At 31.9% G+C, this 20,694-nt stretch overlaps 4 protein-coding genes across 4 annotated transcripts; 3 read left to right on the top strand and 1 right to left on the bottom strand.

Moving 5' to 3' along the window:
* The first annotated feature begins 1,761 nt into the window (after positions 1 to 1,761).
* Positions 1,762 to 3,279, top strand: LOC107887969 (protein AGENET DOMAIN (AGD)-CONTAINING P1). Its single transcript, XM_016812177.2, has 3 exons — positions 1,762 to 2,329; positions 2,459 to 2,984; positions 3,089 to 3,279. Exons 1-2 carry the CDS (start codon positions 1,850 to 1,852, stop codon positions 2,966 to 2,968), a joined length of 990 nt encoding a protein of 329 aa, XP_016667666.1. The 5' UTR covers positions 1,762 to 1,849; the 3' UTR covers positions 2,969 to 2,984; positions 3,089 to 3,279.
* A 1,633-nt stretch (positions 3,280 to 4,912) lies between these two features.
* On the top strand, positions 4,913 to 6,577 carry LOC121223686 (protein AGENET DOMAIN (AGD)-CONTAINING P1-like). Its single transcript, XM_041105769.1, has 3 exons — positions 4,913 to 5,563; positions 5,671 to 6,220; positions 6,326 to 6,577. The coding sequence occupies exons 1-3, from the start codon at positions 5,078 to 5,080 to the stop codon at positions 6,331 to 6,333; spliced, it is 1,044 nt and encodes a 347-aa protein (XP_040961703.1). The 5' UTR covers positions 4,913 to 5,077; the 3' UTR covers positions 6,334 to 6,577.
* Positions 6,578 to 7,369: 792 nt separating this feature from the next.
* LOC107887497 (protein AGENET DOMAIN (AGD)-CONTAINING P1-like) lies at positions 7,370 to 8,608 on the top strand. Its single transcript, XM_016811758.2, has 3 exons — positions 7,370 to 7,951; positions 8,053 to 8,324; positions 8,432 to 8,608. Exons 1-2 carry the CDS (start codon positions 7,469 to 7,471, stop codon positions 8,296 to 8,298), a joined length of 729 nt encoding a protein of 242 aa, XP_016667247.2. The 5' UTR covers positions 7,370 to 7,468; the 3' UTR covers positions 8,299 to 8,324; positions 8,432 to 8,608.
* Positions 8,609 to 11,364: 2,756 nt separating this feature from the next.
* Positions 11,365 to 16,032, bottom strand: LOC107887498 (protein IQ-DOMAIN 14). Its single transcript, XM_016811759.2, has 4 exons — positions 15,224 to 16,032; positions 13,081 to 13,281; positions 12,357 to 12,434; positions 11,365 to 12,272 (listed from the first exon to the last, which is right to left on the bottom strand). Exons 1-4 carry the CDS (start codon positions 15,686 to 15,688, stop codon positions 11,550 to 11,552), a joined length of 1,467 nt encoding a protein of 488 aa, XP_016667248.2. The 5' UTR covers positions 15,689 to 16,032; the 3' UTR covers positions 11,365 to 11,549.
* Positions 16,033 to 20,694: the final 4,662 nt, after the last annotated feature.

Below are 20,694 nucleotides of genomic sequence, written 5' to 3'. Positions count from 1 at the left end.
AATTTCTCATCCCTTTTGCTTTTGTTTGTTTGGTTGCTTTCCTTGCAACTCTCATTTCTTTGAATCTCAAACTTATTTCATACTTGATCCGGAATTATTGCTTTGTTGCTCTAGCTTCAACAAGAGCTTCATATTTCATCCGGATGACTTTGTTCTGGTTTTCTTCCTGTGTGAAAAACCTAACAACAGTCTACTCTATCGGCAACACCAATTTACTCACCCTCTTACACAAAAGCACCTAAGTCAGTCACTAACTAGATTCACGAAATTATTAGGGACATCTGGTGGAGCCATGACATCAATAATAGAAAGCTTCACATGTGTAACTCGAATCAATTGTATTGGTGAAAACAAAAGGATAGATTCGACATCCGTTAAGCTGAATAATGAACGATGCACTTCTTTGCAAACAAGCCTGATGAATACTCACAAGGTTGCATGCTGTGGCTCATGCTACGTTCTTAACTAAATACTACTCTAATAAAAAATTTCTAGATGTACAGAGATGATCACCCGACTCTTGGACGTGGAAAAGCATATTGAAAGGATGGATTGGACATCCGTTAAGCTGAAGTAATGAACGATGCAGTTCTTTGCAAACAAGCCTGATGAATACTCACAAGGCTACATGCTGTGGCCCATGCTACGTTCTTAACTAAATACTGCTCTAATAAAAAATTTCTAGACGTGCAGAGATGATCACCCGACTCTTGGACGTGGAAAAGCATATTGAAGGGGTGAGATATATGCCTTCATGGCTTAGATATACAGATATAGACATGTCAAAATGTATCCATCAATGGTAACATTATGGCACCCTGCTAATATCCAAACCAACAAGTCTGGGGCAATGGCAGAGCTAGGACGTTAATCTTAGAGAAAGTTAAAATTAGACTTGTTATGTAACAATCAATTTGAACATATAAACAATTTATTCAAAATAAGCAATATTTCAACATAACAATCCATTTAAATATATAAACAATCAATTAAAAAAGGAAGTAGTATTCCATCATAACAATCGATTTAAACATATAAATAATCTATTTAAAAGAAATAACATTTCAACATGATAATTTATTTAAACATAAAAAACAATCGATTGAAAAGAATATTCTAGCATAACATTCGATTCAATCCAAACTTGACCAATTCATGATCGTCCAAAAATAAATATATTTTTCACAGTTTCCTAATTTGAAATTCACATAACTTTCGACTCGGTTAATCATTTCTTATTCCGTTTTCACCAAAATATTCACTGCTTCACAAACTTTGGCCGAAACTTACTATAACATTATCTAACTATTTTTGTTTCGTTTTTACACTTCTAACAAGTTAGAAATCGCCTCTCAATCATTTTCCATAAAAAACATACACATTTCACTTAATTTTATAAGCTTCAATCAATATTTTTTAATGACAACTTTTAATATACTTGATAAAGTAAAAAACTATTGGTACATATATAAAACAAGCTTAAAAAATTTAAAATTTATAAAAAAATTAAGTGAATTTTTTTAATATTATTTTTAATACTATAAAAATATTAGAAGGGACTACTTATACAAAAATCTTAAACCTTAGGTGCCATGGCAATGGGCCTCTACTAGGCTCAAAGAATTTTAATAATTTAATTAACGAATTTATTCCGAATATAAAAATGAAAAAATAAAAGAAATAAACAATTAATTCATAAACCGTTATCCGTTAATCCAACAGTTGGCTCAAAGACTATATATATATGTAAGCATTGATTAGCAGTTCACATCAACTCAGATAAGAATCACATTTCTCCATTTTCATTCATCATTCTCTGTTTCTCTTGTCACCCGCAAAAAGAAGGAATATGTCGCAAAAAGGCAAGCCCATCGACGCCCCCGCCACCGAAGATCCGCCATACCTGCAACCAGGTTCCATAGTTGAGGTCAACCACGAAGACAATCTTTGCCCGCGTGCGCGGTACACCGCTATAATCATGGAGCGCGCTGCTTCAACAAACGACAAGAGGTACGTGGTCCAATTCACCAATCTTTACCAAGATAGAAATATCGGGACAAAACTCTCCAAGGAGTACAACAGCGTCGATATACGCCCTCTGCCCCCTCCACAAACACCAAGAAAGTTCAAGATGGGTGACATAGTGGAGGCTTATATAGACAACGGCTGGTACCAAGGCAAGATTGATCAAGTGGTGGATAATGACAGGTATATTTTTCGGATGTCATCAATGTTCTTACTGTTTGGAATGAATCAATTGAGGCTTCATAGAACCTGGCTTAATGGGAATTGGGTACCACCATTGGATGAATCTGAGCTAGATGTGGAGGTATAAACTCTATTTGGGTTTTTCTTGTATCTTGATTCTTTTCATCTTGAATCTTGAGTATATTGCAATTCTTTCTTTTTCTTTGGGGATTCTTTCTCCTTTACTAAATATGCTTGGTTCTTGGAATAGGAAGAAGATTCAACAGAGAAAATGATGGAGCCTGAGACTGACAATGCAGAAGCAAGCAAAACAGGGACTGGTAACATATTGGAGGAGTCTGATCAGAAAACAAAAGAAAAAGAAGAAGAGTTTAGTGAGGGAGCACATGTTGAGGTGACCAATATTGATGGAGATGGTTCTAACCAAACTTGGTTTGCTGCAACTATTGTTAAACCAGTGGGGAATAATAGGTACCTCATTCGGTTTAAGACCTTGAGAACCGAAGATGATACTGGTTTCTTAGAGAAAGAGATGGATAGCTTGCACTTTAGGCCTCCTCCACCACATATTCCGGTGCCTGACCAGTTTAAAATGTTTGATCACGTTGAAGTTTTGTACAAAGGTGGGTGGTGGAAGGGCGTGATTGCAGAGGTTCTTCCTGACGACTCTAAATATCTGGTCATTTTGGCTAACTATGATAAATTGGAATGTAAACACTCTGATTTAAGGCCACGCCAAAGCAGCATTGACGAAAACTGATCTAAACCTTTCCCAGGTGTGCATCTCTAAACCCTTCTGTATATCCGTAGATATGTGTTCTTGAGTGATGTGCATGTACAAGTTTTTTAACTGATGTCTGGTTCATATTTTTTGCTGCAGAGCTATGAAGCATGTGCATATGATCATAAAAGTAGTCAAGCTTGGAGGGTTTCTTTTTCTGCAATTTTGGCTACTTCATATTACTTTGTTGTTACCTGTTCAAAATTGATTTTGATGTCCATTTCCTATTTTAGTGTTTTTTTCTTGTCAATAAAAGATTGAAGCAATCGAGTTAATGTTTTTTCTCTTAATGCTTAATTTCCTTTTTTTTTTAAGTTTTAAATGCTTAATTTCAACGTGCTTAATGGTTAACTCGGTTTCAATCGATTAATCGAATTAACCGAAATTAGTAATAAAATAACTATAAAACATATAAAAAAATAAATTGATAATGTTCATTTGACTAAATTAACTAAATTAGTAACAATCTAATACATATAATATATAAAATTATTCATTAAGTTTGATTAATTAATCAATTTCGAACCGAATTAACTGTTAACCGAAATTTTAAAAAATCTTTAACCAACTTTCCAACCAACTACCAGATTATTTATTAAGTTCTCATATTTGTTTTATGTCTATCTAAATTCATAATTTATTTACTATCGGTGTTTCAATTCAATTTTAGATGGATGTCATATTAAATCGATAAATAATCCACATTTAACTTTAAATATATGAACATTTAAGATATTTACATAAAATTTTAAGATAAATTTATTCTTTTACCTTTATTAAATCTCATAAGTGTTTAAAGTCTATCTTTAATTACACTTTATTATAATTTAAACTATTTAATTTAATTTATAAGAAATATCTTATTTTTTAAATTATTTTATTATTTTATGTACATTAGTTTTGTAGATTTGCAATATATCCATCTTTTAAACCTTGTACATTCATATTTCTTTTAACTAATTTTTTTAAAGGTGAATTCATTGATTTATTCAATGAATGGAATCATATAATTTAGGGGAAAAAAATAACACACACTCGTCGTAGATGGTGAATGATAAGGTCCATAAACACTACAAATGCTTTAGCCTTAGCATCAATAGAACATTATCACACATTGACAATTGGCTTTGTTACAACTCGAACACAACATATCTAGAGTGATTACAAGCACTTAATACGATAAGGAAATTAACTCCAGATGGTCTAAAGCGGCGAGCAAAAATCGACAAAAGAATTGAGCATTTATCAAACTAGAGAGGACGACAAAAAAAACTATCCCTAAAATCACTTGTAAAACTAAGATTACATGCATAAGTAAGACTAAAAACATAATACAAAAGAAAACAAAAACTGAAAAAAGACATCGCCATCTGTCCATCACAACTTGTGAAGACAATAAAGATACTCACAAAATAGATTTACAAACTGAAAAAAAGAGAAGACATGTGGAGTGAATGAGAAAAAAAAAGAAAGAAAGGATTGGTGGGAGGAAGAAAAAGGCGAGCAATAACCAACCAAGAGGCTGACATCGTCGCTAGACAAAACAAAAAATAAGAAGCAAACTGCTTAAAAAATGTTTTTAAAATTCAGGTTTTGATCCTTGATTTGCATCTTCAATAGAAAAAAAATTTTAAATGAAGGCAATTACAAAAATTTATATTTCTTTTAACATATTAAAAATAATAAAAATATGAAAAGTACTGGGTTTAAGATCTACTAAAAAAAAACTTGTATCGCTCATCTAAATGCTCTTAAAAGAGCATATGACCTGGGGATGGCTTCATATTTCTATGATCAAATGGTATAAGGAAGTCTTCAAATCTTGTTGATTGAAGTTAAAAGATGTTTTATTTAAATTTGATTTAACTCAAAATATTTATAAATTTATAAAGAATTAATCCAAACTTATTTTAATTCTCTCGTATGCGTACTATCATATATGAATATCCTTTTCTACGTACTATCATATATGAATATCCTTTTTTTCATTACGAAGTGCTTGTGCAAACTAAAAACCTAAAAACTTGAATTACATCTTAAAGCATAATCTTAAAACTTTATCATTCTCTGTCTCGCGCCAAAAGCAGTATGTCGCACAAAGGCAAGGCCATCGACGCCTCTGCCACCGAAGATCTTGAGTACCTGCAACCAGGTTCCGTGGTTGAGGTCAGCCACGAAAACAATGATTGCCTGCGTGTGTGGTACACCGCCACAATCATCGAGCGGCGCGCTACTTCAACAAACGACGAGAGGTACGTGGTCCAGTTCACCGATGTTGACCAAGATAGAAAAAGCGGGACAAAACTCTTATTGGAGTACAATAGCGTCGATATACGCCCTTTGCCCCCTCCACTGCCACCAAGAAAATTCAAGGCCGGTGACATAGTGGAGGCTTATTACCAGAACGGCTGGTACGAAGGGGAGATTACTTTAATGTTGGATAATTACAACTGTATGTTTCAGATTTCATCAAGATTCTTATTGTTTGGAGTGAATCAACTGAGGCATCATAGAACCTGGTTTAATGGGGATTGGATACCGCCATTGAATTTATATGTGACAAAATCTATTTGGGTATTTCTTGTCTCTTGATTCTAATTTTCATCTTTAATCTTGAGTATATGCTATTCTTGTTTCTTTGGGGTTTCTCCTTTAATTAATATTCTTGGTTCTTGGAACAGGACGAAGATTTGACAGATAGAATGATGGAGATAGATTCTAACCAACTGGAGTGGGAAACTGACAGTGGCAGTGCAGAAACAAGCACAGCGGGGACTGGTAACATGTTGGAGGAGTCTGATCAGAAAACAAAAGAAGAAGAGTTTAGTGAGGGCGAACGTGTTGAGGTGGCCAATATTGATGAAGATGGTTTTAACCAAGCTTGGTTGGCTGCAACTATTGTTAAACCAGTGGAGAATAATAGGTACATCGTTCGGTATGAGACCTTGAGAACCGGAAAAGATACTGGTTTCTTAGTGAAAGAGATGGATAGCTTGCACATTAGGCCTCCTCCACCGGATATTCCAGTGCCTCACCAGTTTAAAATGTTTGATAACGTTGATGCTTTGTACAAAGGTGGGTGGTGGAAAGGTATAATTACACGGGTCCTTCCTCGTGGTTCTAGATATAAGGTCCATTTGGATAACAACGGAAAAGTAATGGAATTTAAACACTCTGATTTAAGACTACACCTAGACTGGATTGATCGAAAATGGACTAAAGCTTCCCCAGGTGTGCATCTCTAAACCCTTCTGTATATCAGTAGATATGTGTTCTTGAGTGATGAGCTTGTGCAAGTTTTTTAACTGATGTCTGGTTTATCATTTTTCGGTGCAGAGGTATGAAGCATGTGCATGATCATAAAAGTAGTCAAGCTTGGAGGGTTTCTTTTTCTGCTATTTTGGTTACTTCATATTACTTTGTTGTTACCTGTTCAAATTTGATTTTGATGTCGATTTCCTATTTTAGTGTTTTTTTTTCCTTGTCAGTAAAAGATGAAGCAATCGAGTTAATGTTTTTTCTCTTAATGCTTAGTTTCATCTTGGAAGAAAATTGATGTAAATCTTAAATCATATTTCATATTCTTTCTCACAATAACCCAACTTGAAGATCACTTAACTCTTATTTCTAGGCTTCCAAAGTATTATTTGAAGATGCTTGGCATTACATGATAGAAAGTAATGTTGTTCGTCTAAAATTGATTTAATTATTGGATGTTAGTAATTAATTTTTTTCGTGAAACAAGATAGGATTATCATTAGATAAAATAATGTCATATTAGAAGAACGGTATATCCTATAAGAATAACACATGTATAATAAAGTCAATTGGCGAGCTCTCAATAAGTAGCTTTCGTAATGGTTCAACTATGGTACTTTAGTGAAATGACTACATAACTAAATAATATTGTAATTAATAGGTGAAAAGTTGGAACCTAATTACAAATTATTTGAGCCTAATTATATGTGTCTAACCGGTTCTTTCGCTAGCTCGGTACAAACTCTAAACGGTTTGTAAACTGAACCAAAGTAAATGAATTAAAAACAATGAGTTAGAGAAATAGATCGCAATGAATGCATTTTCTCACAATATACAAGAGATGACTTAAAAATTTAAATGAATTTCATTGAATTATTATTTAATTATTGTGATTAAATAATTGAAAATTTTGGAGTGAAAATTAAATTAATTAGTTATCGGTCTCTCACTAAACGAGCTAATTAAATTAATTTTTCATAGATTCTAGTATAATGAATTCTTCATAAAGTGATTAGAATTAAGTTGGAAAATAATTTAATTAAGTTAATTAAATTTATTTTAAATAAATAAATAGTAGTATGGGAATAGTCAAGTTGTTAAACGATTATTCATGCACCGTTATTCAATCCAACAGTTGGTTCAAAGAATATATATATAAGCATTGATTGGCAGTTTCATTCATCATTCTCTATTTCTCAGTCACCCGCCAAAAGAAGGAATATGTCAGAAAATGGCAAGGCTATCGAGGCCCCTGCCACAGAAGATCCACCGTACCTGCAACCAGGTTCCATAGTTGAGGTCAACCCCCAAGACGATGATAGCCCGCGTGCGTGGTACACCGCCATAATCATCGAGCGGCGCGCTACTTCAACAAACCACAAGAGGTACGTGGTCTACTTCACCGATCTTTTCCAAGACAGAAAAAGAGAGACAAAACCCTTCATGGAGTACAACAGCGTCGATATACGCCCTCTGCCCCCTCTACTGCCACCAAGAAAGTTCAAGGTGGGTGACATAGTGGAGGCTTATTGCGGTGACGGCTGGTACGAAGGCAAGATTGCTTTAGTGTTGCATGATGACACCTATATTTTTCAGATGTCACAAATGTGCTTACTGGTTGGAGTAAATCAATTGAGGCTTCATAGAACCTGGTTTAATGGGAATTGGATACCGCCATTGGATGAATCTGAGCTAGCTGTGGAGGTATAAACTCTATTTGGGTTTTTCTTGTGTCTTGATTCTTTTCATCTTGAATCTTGAGTATATGCAATTCTTTATCTTTTCTTTGGGGTTTCTTGGAACAGCCAGAAGATTCAACGGAGAAAGTGACGGAGATGGATTCTAACAAAGGTGTGATACTGGAGTCTGAGGCTGACAATGCAGAAGCAAGCAAATCAGGGACTGGTAACATATTGGAGGGGTTTGGTCAGATAACAATAGAAGAAGAAGTGTTTGGTGAGGGACAACTTGTTGAGGTGGCCAATGATGAAGATGATTTTAACCAAGCTTGGTGGTTTGCTGCAACTATTGTTAAACCAAGACTGGATTAATGGAAAATGGACTAAACCTTCCCCAGGTGTGTGCATCTCTAAACCCTTCTGTATATCAGTAGATATGTGTTCTTCAGTGATGTGCTTGTACAAATTTTTTAGCTAATGTCTGGTTCATCATTTTTTGGTGCAGAGGTATGAAGCATGTGCATGATCATAAAAGTAGTCCAGCTTGGAGGGTTTCTTTTTGGCTACTTCATATTACATCTTTCTCTGTTTTAACTGTGCAAAAGCTCCCCATTTTAACTGTTCTTGTTCTGCTTTTGACCTACTCATATTACATGATTGTTGCCTGCTTAAAATAGGTTCATATTACATTTTATTAATATATTTAATACTTGTTGAAACTTAATTCAGCTTAAAATATAAGTTTAAAATTTAACTTAAAAAATGTGTTTTAAAATATTATTATAAAATAATAAATGTCTATAATTAAAATTAAAACAATAATGCTTTATTCATTTAAACATTTTATCACTACATGATTACTAATTTAAAATTTTAAATTAGAATTGGTTAAAAGAAAATATCATAATTGTAGGAAATTCCAGTGATATATTTTAATGTACTATGTATCTTTATTTTAATTTTTTTTTCTTCCTTTTATATTATTTAAATGTTGTAAGGGGCTATAGCAGAAAGAGTGTCTCCCCTCGATGTGCCTTGAAGATTGACTTGCAGAAAGCTTTCGATTCAGTGAATTGGAAAATTTTTGCTTGCTGTTTTGTCAGCTATGGGGTTTCATCCTGTGTTCATTTCTTGGATTAAGGCATGTATCACCACTCCTAGATTTTCCCTTTTTGTAAATGGAGGACTAGTGGGGTGTCCATCAAGGAGATCCGCTTTCATCATATGTCTCTGTGATTGCAATGAACGTTTTGTCGAAGTCGTTAGTAGCTGCTGTCAATGGATTGTTTATTTATCATCCAAAATGTAAGAAAATCAATCTTACTTAATTCTTGTGAAAGGTAGGGTGGATTCTATTGGGGGTTAAGTGCATTATAGTGCAATTTCACAAGTTTTCAGGATTGCAGTTAAATTCTTCAAAGAGTGAAGTGTTTTCGGCTGGAATGGTTGCTTTCCTATGCAGGTAAGCAACTCATTCAAGCAGTACTTTTTCATGTACAGAACTTTTGGGCTAGGCTTTTCATCCTCCCCATAGCAATAGTTAAGAAGATCAATCAGTTGTGTTAAGAGATTCTTATGGAAGGGAAATGGAGAGTTAGCTATTGGAGCTCGTGTGAGTTGGGATATAGTTTGTAAACCGAAATCTGAGGGAGGTCTTGGACTTAAGGACATTCAAATTTGGAACCAAGCTTGTATTATTCAATACATTTGGACTATTCTGATGCAAGCAGGGTCTGGATAACGACATATGTTTTGAAAGAGAGGAGCTTGATGCAAATAGCTTGCGCGCAAATAGAAATTGAAGCTGGAAGAAATTGCTGAAACCAAGGCACTTGGCTGCTCATGTTCTTGGGATAGGGAATGGAAACATACAAAGGCATTATTCGGTTGGTATGGAATCAATTAAAACATCTAATCTGGAAATAGTTAATTTATATCTATTTTTTAATTCTTTTAAAATTTTAATATATATTTTTTATTTATTAAAATTTTATACATACACAATTTAACATTTTTAATGTTCAGTTATATCATTATATATATTATTATAGATTTAATTTTTTATGCATTATAAATTACATAATATATTACAACTATAGAAAATGAGTCGAGCTGAATTAAGTTCGAACCTTAAATGTTTAAGCTCGATTCATATTTTAAACAAGCTTATTATTTTAACTAAGCCGATTTTTGGAGCTTAATATTTTGGTCCAAATTAAGGATGGTAAAAAAATTCAAATCCGACGGGTTTCAACCCGACCTAATTTGTTAGAGTCAAAATTTTTGGAAAATCGAGTTTAGGCTAAGCAAGTTGGATTTTGAAGTAAATCCACCCTAACTCGATATATTTACAAAAATACCCTTGATATATATAAATATGTTAAGTTATTTATTTTAATAAATAAATATATATTAAATTTTAAGTATAAATTCAAAAAAAAAATCTTTTTTGCTTCAAAATGAAACAATTAAATTAAATTTGAGTTAGAATTAGAGTCAGGTTTGCTATTAAGTTTCAACTTCAGGATTTGGGCTGATTTTTTTGTTCTTAAGAATCAAAGTCGAGGCAAATTAGTCAAGTTTCGGACCAAGGCCGAGGCAAGCAAAAATCTATCTCATGTCGTTACCATCCTTAACCTAACTCCTTCCTAATTTCGAACTAGCCTTTAAACTTAATAAATAATTCCAACTTTGAAAAAAAGTCTAATTCACATCCGAAATTACTAGATTGCATAGAAATGGGGATATAAGAAAAAATAGAGATAAAAGGAAAAAATGCATGATAAAGGAATTGGCGATTCAGGTTTTTCACCCAATTAAATTTTAAAAGTTTAATTCAAACATCACATTAATTAAAAAATTAACAAAAAATAAGCATTTAGAGCCCAAATTTATAGTTATGCCAATATATATAAAAAGTTTCATAATTTTAATAGAAAAAGCACGAGAAAGATGAAAGAGAAGATCAACACCTATATACTTCTTGAATAATACCTTGACACCTACATGCCAGCCCAATAGAGACATTTCAAGACAATATGTACTGTTTATCTTTGACTTCTACATACATACCGTATTACCGTAACCTGACTGGGATCTTCAGTTTTTCTAGGTCAGCTTAGCACATCTATTCCACCCACCGCCGACATCCCTACCCCCCAATATCTGCACGTACATATACCCCCTTACCCCACATAATCCAAGTGGGGGCACACCTTCACCACCCCCTCTTGCTTCATAATTATAAATCCCATAGCCATAATATGACTTTTGCTATTTGAAAAGGAGAATGATGAACTCACTAAAAAGGCTTTTCACAACTAGAGTTCATAGCCACCCTTTTGCCTTTTGAGTTTTGTTAGCAACTAAAACTTTGCATTAGTTTAATCACCCTTTAATTAAAAGGAATCTAAGAAAAAGGATGAAATGACAAAATTATGATTTAACCCCATATCATATTTTCATAATTTAACTTGTAAAGCAGCTACTATCCTTTTTAACTTGGGAACTCACATGCACTAAAACATTAAAGGATGGATACATTAGGGTAGGTGAGAGTCATCATCCTTAACATCTAAACATAAACTACATAACATTCCTTAGCCAAATGGTGAAACCATTATTTAGTATCTATACCCAAGGGGCATTCCTAGCCTGTCCAACCTACCCGAACCGGGGTAAGCTTTGCTGGCGAAGTTTGCATGCATGGCAGACCTTTGTGTAGTTGATTTCAATTCACCAAAACCATGAATGGAGTACCTCTTTGTTGAACTAGATCTTTCATAATGAGGCCTTTGTTTTGGAGCACTGAAAGACCTTACCTTAGCTTTTGAAGATTCAGTGTAAGACATGTAATTTGGATGGTCTGAGTAACCACTTAGGTAGCTTCTAGTGCCATCACTCTTAGCAGGAGTGAAAGGGCTTCTCTTGGAACTAGCTCCTTTTGATGATGCAGAATAGAATTGTGGACTATTATCATCAACAGCATCGCAGAAAGGGCTTTCCTGTATTGCTTCAGAGTGAGACAGCATCAATGGAGTTAAAGACTGAACTTCACCAGATGAAGGACTAGGAGCTGTTTGGTGTGAGTCTCTCGAATTAGTGAAACTACAGCTATATAAATCAGAATTCAGAGAAAGATGTGTTGAATGAAAGAGGTTTCTCCGTTTAGAGATGAAATTTGGTTTCCCAGTGTCAACTTCAAGGATTTTGTCATTTTTTTCATCATCATTAGGACCAATTCTTGTTGAATGCACCCATGTTTGCTCATCAACACGGCAATACCAACCTGAGTGTAATTTCTCTTGATTATCAACAGTCCTTCCACTTGACTTCGATCCATTTCTCTGATATTGTTGAATCAAGTTAATTAAACACGAATATACAATGCCAAACGATACACATAAAGATCAAACATGTGAAGAACATACCTTCAACATTGATGATTGTTCATATTTTGTACCCTGGGATCGACTAACATGTTCAAATTTTTCAGGGGTTGCTGGATCCTATACAAAAAAAGAGATTTCATGGTCACCGACAATTGCAAAATAGACAAGTTTACATCAATTTAATATACAAAGAAAAGTATGTCCATGTAATAAATCCAACCATGTCAATCAACATAGAATTGAAAGCAATGGCTGATAATTATTCTCACTAAATTTCCTTTCAGCAATAAGCTTCAAGATCATACCACTCAAAAGATAAACATAAAAAATGGCAGCTTACGATTAGTGGCAAGCAATATATACATCAAAGAAAATGACAGGTTTCTATGTTAAAGATTTAAGTGCAGGAAGTGTCATTTCGTCAAAATAACTCAATTGGTCCCATAATTTTCGCAATAAAGTAGCTACCAGACATTTTGGTGTCCACCATGACCATGTTTTCTCCAAAGAAAATTAAATTTAAGCATAAATTTATTGATATATTGCTGCATCACATCTTGTCATAATTCCTACAAAGTTGACTTTTATCCAGCATCAACCGACTTAATTAAAAGCCTTAAATTCTTTCTTGAGCTTTGAAAGTTGTCTACAGGTATAAAGTAAAGGAGCCCACAGTACATGAAAATGTACTTTGGCAAAAAGAATACGCAGTGAGAAATTTCAAGGAAAAACACAGGAAGGAAGAACAGATTCTGGCTTTTACCGGATGATGGAAGTGAGACGATTTGCAGCTTGATTGTGAAGACTCGGAAATTTGGGCCCGGCCAGCACGAGCACGTGCTTGAGCTCTCAATAATGCTTGCATCCTTCTTAACCATTCTGCAGTTCTCTTCCTTTCTATATGACCTCTAACCAATGCTTGGAGTCTCACTAATCCTTTTAGTGCTCGCAATGCTCTTCTTGCCTTCAAAGGTTACATCAATGAAAATATGTATAATCAGGCAAACAACAGAAACATATAAAGGGCATCACTAAAGCAAAATCTTCCACTCTTCTATCAAGTAAAAAGCTTTTTATGTAATTATGCTAATGACTATGGATGCAAGCAGCAGAAACAAATAAAAGCACCTGAAAAGGGAAGGAACCAGGTGCCCATGAATAAAGGGCGTTCACAAAGGCGCCTAGTAAGTAGCAACCCAAGGTTCAAAAAACAAGGTAGAAGGACCACAATGAATCATTTATTAAACTAATTAATTAACACGAAATTTTAAAAATCTGGCGCCATGGCAAATGTAGAAACCAAGTACTAGCAACATGAAAATTTTAAATGGTCACTGGCGCCATGAAGATAATAGGTAAGTCGTAGAAGTATACAATTGTTAATAAATTTCCCAAAATATTCAAATTTCTGATGTAATATGAAATGGGAAAAGGACTTCACACTAGCCGCCCTACCACCCCAGACCCCTAGTACAAGCATTCCCAATAATGCTCTGACCATGGCTAAAGGGTTTTGTATTCCACTTCTGGTACCCCAACTAATACCACCAAGCTTTCTATATCATCTCCATAAAAAGTCATACAAAGTCATTTTGGTTACTTTAGAAAAGTCATACAAAATCATTAGGGTTACTTTAGATAAACATAAACATTTGTTGGATCAAATGGTACGAAATTCGACCCGTTAGGTGACATCTCCTGGTTTTGAGATTCGATCAAAACCCAATGTGACTGCTAGATAACAAATGATTTCAAACAAATATATATTGGATACAAAGATAATGGAGTTTTTAACACACAAGGTTGAAAAAATATACCAGATCATTACCCTTAACATATAAACATAACTTTTATCTATGTTAAAAGCTCTGCCACCTATATCTTCAGTATTACCCACAAAAAACTTTTTCACTGGTTTTGGACCCACCCCTTTCAGAAATCAAAATTTGCAATTACCCAGAAAAGTTCAAACCCAATATATGCAAAAAAACCACCCTCAAAAAAAGGATAGGCAAAGAACCAAGTCGTCCAAATTCTCAAAAAAAAAAAAGTTTAATTGCATTCAAAGTCTTGTGATCAGAAAATGCTGACAAATGGGTTGATCCTTTATTCAGTAAGATAATAAATTATTGCATAATTATTGACCCTGGCAAAAGAGTAGTTGGGGGAGAGTACCCCCTTCAAAGCTTTTCAATAATTAGACACCAATAAACTAACTAATCCACTTTATTTACCACCCAATATCAAATAATTCTATTAAACTTGCTATACTTACAGTAGTACTATAAAATGAAAGACTACCTAAACCAACCCCAGAAATAGTATCAAATTACTCAAATCACCAAACCTCAAAAACTATGTTCTCCGCCTCCCCCCAAAACAATTAAATGCTTGAAAACGCCATGACTATGAAATAGTAAGGTAAAAGCTTGCAGGTGATACTGACAGATATCAAACAGGGTAGTTTTCTTTATGGAGAAGGGTGCCCATTGTGCAACATAAAGCATGGCAATACGTATACATATAAAGAGAAACAACTCAGATGTATGAAAATGGAAGCTTGGTGGGTAATTTCTTTTGCTATCTACTTGATGGGAAAGGAAGATGAACTTGAAAACGACACGATTTGTGTAAAAACGTGAATCTTGCAGATAACTAAATTAAGTAATGGGAACAATACACGTTTTCGTGCTTTGTTCTTTTTCTTTATGGCCATTTGAATAAAATAAAAAGAAAAAATGGAAAAAGAATTTTGGGTTTTTGCAATCACAGCAATGTTCAACGAATTCAACGCCTTGGAACCGCAAGTGGGGGTGATTAAGATGAGGAAGAAGGACACGTGTCAAGCAATTAACACGTTATCATTTGTTAATCCCGGAAAATTTTCATAAAAAAAAAAAACTAACCAGGTATCCACGAAATGCAGATTGTATCTTAATGGCGGATGACTCTTCGTGTGCTATATAGCTATTGTTGTTGCAAACGTGAACCGCTGCCGATTCACGAGCGCACCTACCACCGTTACTAGTGAGCCTAACCACTGCAGCGGCAGCTTGAGCAGCCGCAACGGCTGCTTCGGCAACGGCGGCAGTGGCGGCAGCAACAGCGATGGCGTGCTTGCTAGGATCCGTTACTTCATTGTCACCTTTCCTTTCAACGAAGGAAACAGAATCTTTCAGTTGCTGCGAAGACGACGGCAACTTCCCATTACTACTGTTCGTGGAGGAGTCTTTTTCACGGTACGATTTGACGAAACTCCAACGCCGTTTGTCTTTATGGGAAGTTGGTTTTGAAGAAGAAGAAGGTTGGTTATGGGGTTCGGATTTTTTGAAGCCGAGGATGCTGCGGAACCACTTGGAAGCTTTACCCATTGCTTTGATTTTGTTCGTTGTGTACGGAAACGTTAGTTTGGTGATGGAGAAGAAGGTGAAAAAGGGTAAAAAGATAAGGGTTTGGGAGGTTTCTCGGGATTCATTTGCAGAGAAGAAGCGAAGAAGAAGTTTCGTAAGCTTACTGAGGAGGGGAGGGAGAGAGAAAGAGGGAATTTGGTTTGTATATATTATGATATGCGGAAATTATACGGTAAGGTGTATTTTGTTTACTTATTTTTATTAGGGTAAATTTCTCCTAAGTCACTAAATTATTGGTAACTTTTTATTTTGATCACTCAACTTTAAAAAGTGACAAAATAGTCACTAAACTATTAGAAAATTTTCATTTAAGTCATTAAGCTATTAAAATCATTGTTATATAGCCTTCTCCATTTGCACCACCAGCACCAATTAGCTTGAAGCTAAAGTATGTTCTTCTACCCGTCGATGGGTAATAATCTACCGCACCGATTGTCGAATCTTCGCTTAGAGCTCGATAACCGAACTTTAAAAAAACTTCATTGTCTAGTGACTTAAACAAAAACTTTCGAATAGTTATGTGACTTGAATGAAAACATTTGAATAGTTTAGTGACCATTTTATAACTTTTTGAAGTAGAGTGACAAAAATATAAAATTATTGATAATTTAGTGACTTTGGGTGTAGTTATTATTGTTGTTCATTTAAGGATCAAAACTTTTAAAATTATCAAATAATAACTGAAAATTTTCAAGAGTGCTCAATTGAAGGCCAAACCTTCCAAAATATTCAAATAATGGTCAAACTTTTTTTAATGCGTTCAAATAAGAGGGGTTTTTTCAAATCAAATTTTAAATTATAATTTTTATTTTCTTTTCAAGTAATATTGATTCAATTATCGTGCATTTTATTTTAAATACATCAACATTCACCTAATTCTTATTATAAATCGAGGTGGAATGTGTAAAAAACCAATTGAAGAAGTTTAAACCTTATGTGAACCATTGTTAAAAAGATTAACCCTTATTTTAACATTTAGCCTTGTTATTATTAGTCTTATTTCTATATTCAATGTGATTTTAACTAAATTAGAAGTTGAGTGGAATTAGGACACTTAAATGAAAAATAAAATTCTCTTAATCATATTTTTCTTTGTACTAATTAATTATTAGTTATTTTATTAACATTACTAAAAATGTAAAATGTATATATATATATGTAATGCATGATTTTTTTTTATTTTCATTTAATTTTTTACTCAAATTTTTTATTTTGTAAAAAAATTATAGGCAATTTTATAAAGGGTAAATTGCATACATAGTCACTCAACTATAAAACCCAGAATAAAATGTTTGCAATTTAAGCACTCAAGTTATATAGTTTGTTAATTTTGGTCATTCCCGTTAAAAACTCTAATAGAAATCTAACATCACATTTTTTTACACATGAATCAATCATTAGATGACACATGACACAATTTACCATAGAAAGATCAGGGTAACCCAAACCTAAAAAATAATTAAATGTTTTGTTTTGGTTAATAATTAGTATTGAGAAAATTATATTTTAGTCTTTTAAAGTAGTATGCAACATTTATAAGATGGTAAATTGTGCTATGTAGCATCAATGATTGGTCTGTGTCAAAAATATCATGTCATATTTCGATTAGAGTTTTTAACATGAATGATCAGAATGAACAAATTATGTAACGTAGGTGTTTAAATTACAATTTTTTTATTTATTTTGAATGTCTAAAATGAGAATTATTTATAGTTAATATTTTTAAAAATAATCCCTTAATCTTAGGTTCCTTTAATAGAATGTTTGTTTATGTTAAGGGTTTATTTAAATATAAAGTAAATGTTGAAAGGTTTATTTAGATATAAATTAATAGCTAAAAAGTTAAAGGTTACAAAATGTGCGAGGGTTTATTTAAATTAAAGGACAATTTGCATACTTTCTGAAATAGTTTAGCTTAATTTTATTAGTAAAATAGTATGATTTGAGTATCATATTTGTGGAGTATGTTTCGTATTTCAGGCTAAAATAGAGAGTAATGTCACAACGAGCAGTCAGGACAAATACGCAATGAGATATGGTAATGTGTAGCTGATTTATTGGACGACAAATCTGGGATTATTTCGTAATTAGACCCCAAATATTTAATGGTATATTGCATTAATTAATATCTAAAGTGTATTTAGGGTAAGTGAGCAACAAGTAACATGTAATGTATATAAGTCACATTAGAGTCACTGGGATTAGTGTGTGAGTTAGACCTTTATTTTAATTCTCTCCATCTTGAATTTTTATTTTATTAGTGAAATCTCCTTTTGTTCGTGATTTTTTTTATTCGTTCAGATGAAATTTTTCACGCAAAATTTGTGTGTTCAATTTTTTAGATTTATTCGTTATTTTACTTGTTCTACAACAAAATCAAATTCAATATTTCCTTTATATAATAACTATATAAAAACAAAACTAATACAAGTTTTCTAATTATTATTACAATTTTATGCATTTTTTTTACATTATTTTTCTCATTAAGTTAGTATATGTGAATCTAGCACCACCCACATTGTGGGTATATAGTTTTTGTCACAATACAAATAAAAAAATTTATATAATACATATATTTATTAAATATATATATAAATTAAATGATATTTTGGTTGAAGTGATAAAGTTAAAGATTTAAATTTTATAATATTTTTGTTTCAAATTCTATAGTAATTTTTTTTATTTATAAAAATATGAAAAGATAAAAATACCTTTAGAACATAACTAAATTAATAAAATAAAAAAAAATTGGTAATTTTCTATTTAACTTGAGATTTGAATAAACATCAACATAATCAAGGGCAAAGTCAGAATTTAATTTTAGGGTTTGAAATTAAATTGTATATTTTTACAATAGTAAAAATGTAATTTTACCATTTTAATTTCTACATCTTTATAATTTTTAAAATGATTAAATCAAATTTTTATCATTTTAAGGGGTCAAAGTGTAATTTTATCTTTACTAATTTAAATTTTTATAAATTTTAAAGGGACCTAAATGAAAAATATTTTCTATTTTAAGGGAGTCGAAATCCCTACTAACCTCTGATTACGCCTTTTAACATAATCAGAGACTTTATTGTAATAGGGATGCATAAAAAGAAAATTTAAAAAAACAATGATGATTGTTTATGTTTTATAAATTTCTATTTAATTTTAAAAGTAATTTAACATGCGTATTTAGAAAAATAATTTAAATTTTGAAAAAAAAAAACACTAATACTAAAGAGATCAAAGTAAAAATTGTCAATATAAAAAATATTCAAATTATTTTTTATAATATTTAAAATTGAGTAAAAAAGGACAAATAAAGTGATGCTATTTTTTATTAATAAAGGACAAATAAAGCGATGCTGTTTTTTATTAATAAAATACTGTAGCCAAAAAAGGATAAATACATTTGTAGAAAACATGGCTGTGTATAGATGCATAATTGATTGAATTTAAAAAACAAAAAATAAAAAAAAATATTCATTAAATTAATAAAATGTTTTAAATTTTTTAAAAAATAATAATTAATTCCAAAATTTTGAATTAAAAAATCTAAAAAATATTTTTAAAAAGTACAATATAAATTAAGAGAGAGATTTTAAAAAAAAATCTTGGTTTATGATATAAAAATTTTAAAAAATAAAATAGGAGTTTTAAAACTTTTTTATAATTATATAATAAGTTCATTTTCATAAAAAAATTTTAAATAAAATTTTAAACCTTTTTCTTTCTGTAACTTTTTTGAAAATTTTGCTTTTTTAGTTTTTATAACTTTTATATAATGTTTATGAATTTTTTCTAACTTTTTAAAAATTATCCAATCATAAATAGACACATGTAATTATCGACATCATATTTAATTATTATTTGTTTGCTCACTTTAAAAATAGAGGAGTTAATTTGCTCATGAGTTAATGAATTATTAGGGAAATAGTTAATTTTGTTATAAATTATGTTTTTTTCTCACTTTTTATTAATTAAATTATTCCGTTGATTTAAAAAAATATTTTTCTGTTAACCCTATAATATAATATAAAGAGATCCCAAATATTTTTTCCTTCTAAAAAGTATACAACTTTTTTTTATAATAAAAGTAATTATATATCAACTTTTGTAAAAAATAATTGATAAAGGAGAAATGAACTTTTGTCAAAAGAATAATTATGTATACTATACCACTACTTTTTCGAGACTTGTAAATGTATTTGGCTATCCCCTACTACCATACTCTCTTCACAGTGTTAGTCAAACCGATTGGATCGGGAAATGATTAGAGTATCATTATGAAGAGAAGCTTTGAATTAATTGATTTGGGTAATTAAATTGGATTTTTTTAAATTGAATTGGTGGAATATGTTGGATTGATGGACTGGTGACTTGATCGATTCGACCACCGGTCTAATTTAAAAACATTAACATTTTGAAACATGTTTTAAATTTGCAATTGAAATCATTTAATTTAAAATGAAATTATAAATTTATTAAAATGTATAAATATTTTTGTAATAAATTTTGTTTATGCGAGATTAATTAATTAAAAATTTTAAATTAGTATGAATAAATATTTTGTTTTCGAAATGATTAATGCAAGTTATGGACTCTGAACTTGTCAATTAAATTCATGTTAATACCTGGATTTTTTTTTACTCTATTTAATACTTGAATTTGGTAACTAAATTTATTTTGATATTTGTGTTTGGAAAATAGTTAATAAGCAATGATCGTAACAAAATATCATTCTAAAGGATGTTGCAACTAAGAATAAAACAAACAAAGATATGAACAACAACAATAAACAGCGAAGTAGAGAATGCAAAATCAAACTTTGTTAACGTAGTTAAAACATACCGATCATACATTTGCAGAGCTTTACTCAAAGTGTAATATTATTTGATAATCCAACCAAAAATCCTCATCGACTAAAGCCCAAACGATCCCTCTCAAATAAGATATATGTAGCCCCAACAGAGTAACGA

This window comes from Gossypium hirsutum, chromosome A03 (genome assembly GCF_007990345.1).
Source record: "Gossypium hirsutum isolate 1008001.06 chromosome A03, Gossypium_hirsutum_v2.1, whole genome shotgun sequence".
Classification (NCBI taxonomy): Eukaryota; Viridiplantae; Streptophyta; class Magnoliopsida; order Malvales; family Malvaceae; genus Gossypium; species Gossypium hirsutum.
This window is presented reverse-complemented; position numbering and strand designations above follow the sequence as displayed.

Excerpts from the sequence above, each read along its gene's own strand:
- LOC121223686 (XM_041105769.1), top strand. The coding sequence starts at position 5,078 with ATGTCGCACAAAGGCAAGGCCATCGACGCCTCTGCCACCGAAGATCTT. Across the intron at positions 5,564-5,670 it reads ATGTGACAAAATCTATTTGG|GACGAAGATTTGACAGATAG; the intron begins GTATTTCTTGTC and ends TTCTTGGAACAG.
- LOC107887497 (XM_016811758.2), top strand. The coding sequence starts at position 7,469 with ATGTCAGAAAATGGCAAGGCTATCGAGGCCCCTGCCACAGAAGATCCA. Across the intron at positions 7,952-8,052 it reads AATCTGAGCTAGCTGTGGAG|CCAGAAGATTCAACGGAGAA; the intron begins GTATAAACTCTA and ends TTCTTGGAACAG.
- LOC107887498 (XM_016811759.2), bottom strand. The coding sequence starts at position 15,688 with ATGGGTAAAGCTTCCAAGTGGTTCCGCAGCATCCTCGGCTTCAAAAAA. Across the intron at positions 13,282-15,223 it reads CTGCATTTCGTGGATACCTG|GCAAGAAGAGCATTGCGAGC; the intron begins GTTAGTTTTTTT and ends TAACCTTTGAAG. Across the intron at positions 12,273-12,356 it reads AACAATCATCAATGTTGAAG|AGAAATGGATCGAAGTCAAG; the intron begins GTATGTTCTTCA and ends CAACAATATCAG.
- LOC107887969 (XM_016812177.2), top strand. The coding sequence starts at position 1,850 with ATGTCGCAAAAAGGCAAGCCCATCGACGCCCCCGCCACCGAAGATCCG. Across the intron at positions 2,330-2,458 it reads AATCTGAGCTAGATGTGGAG|GAAGAAGATTCAACAGAGAA; the intron begins GTATAAACTCTA and ends TTCTTGGAATAG.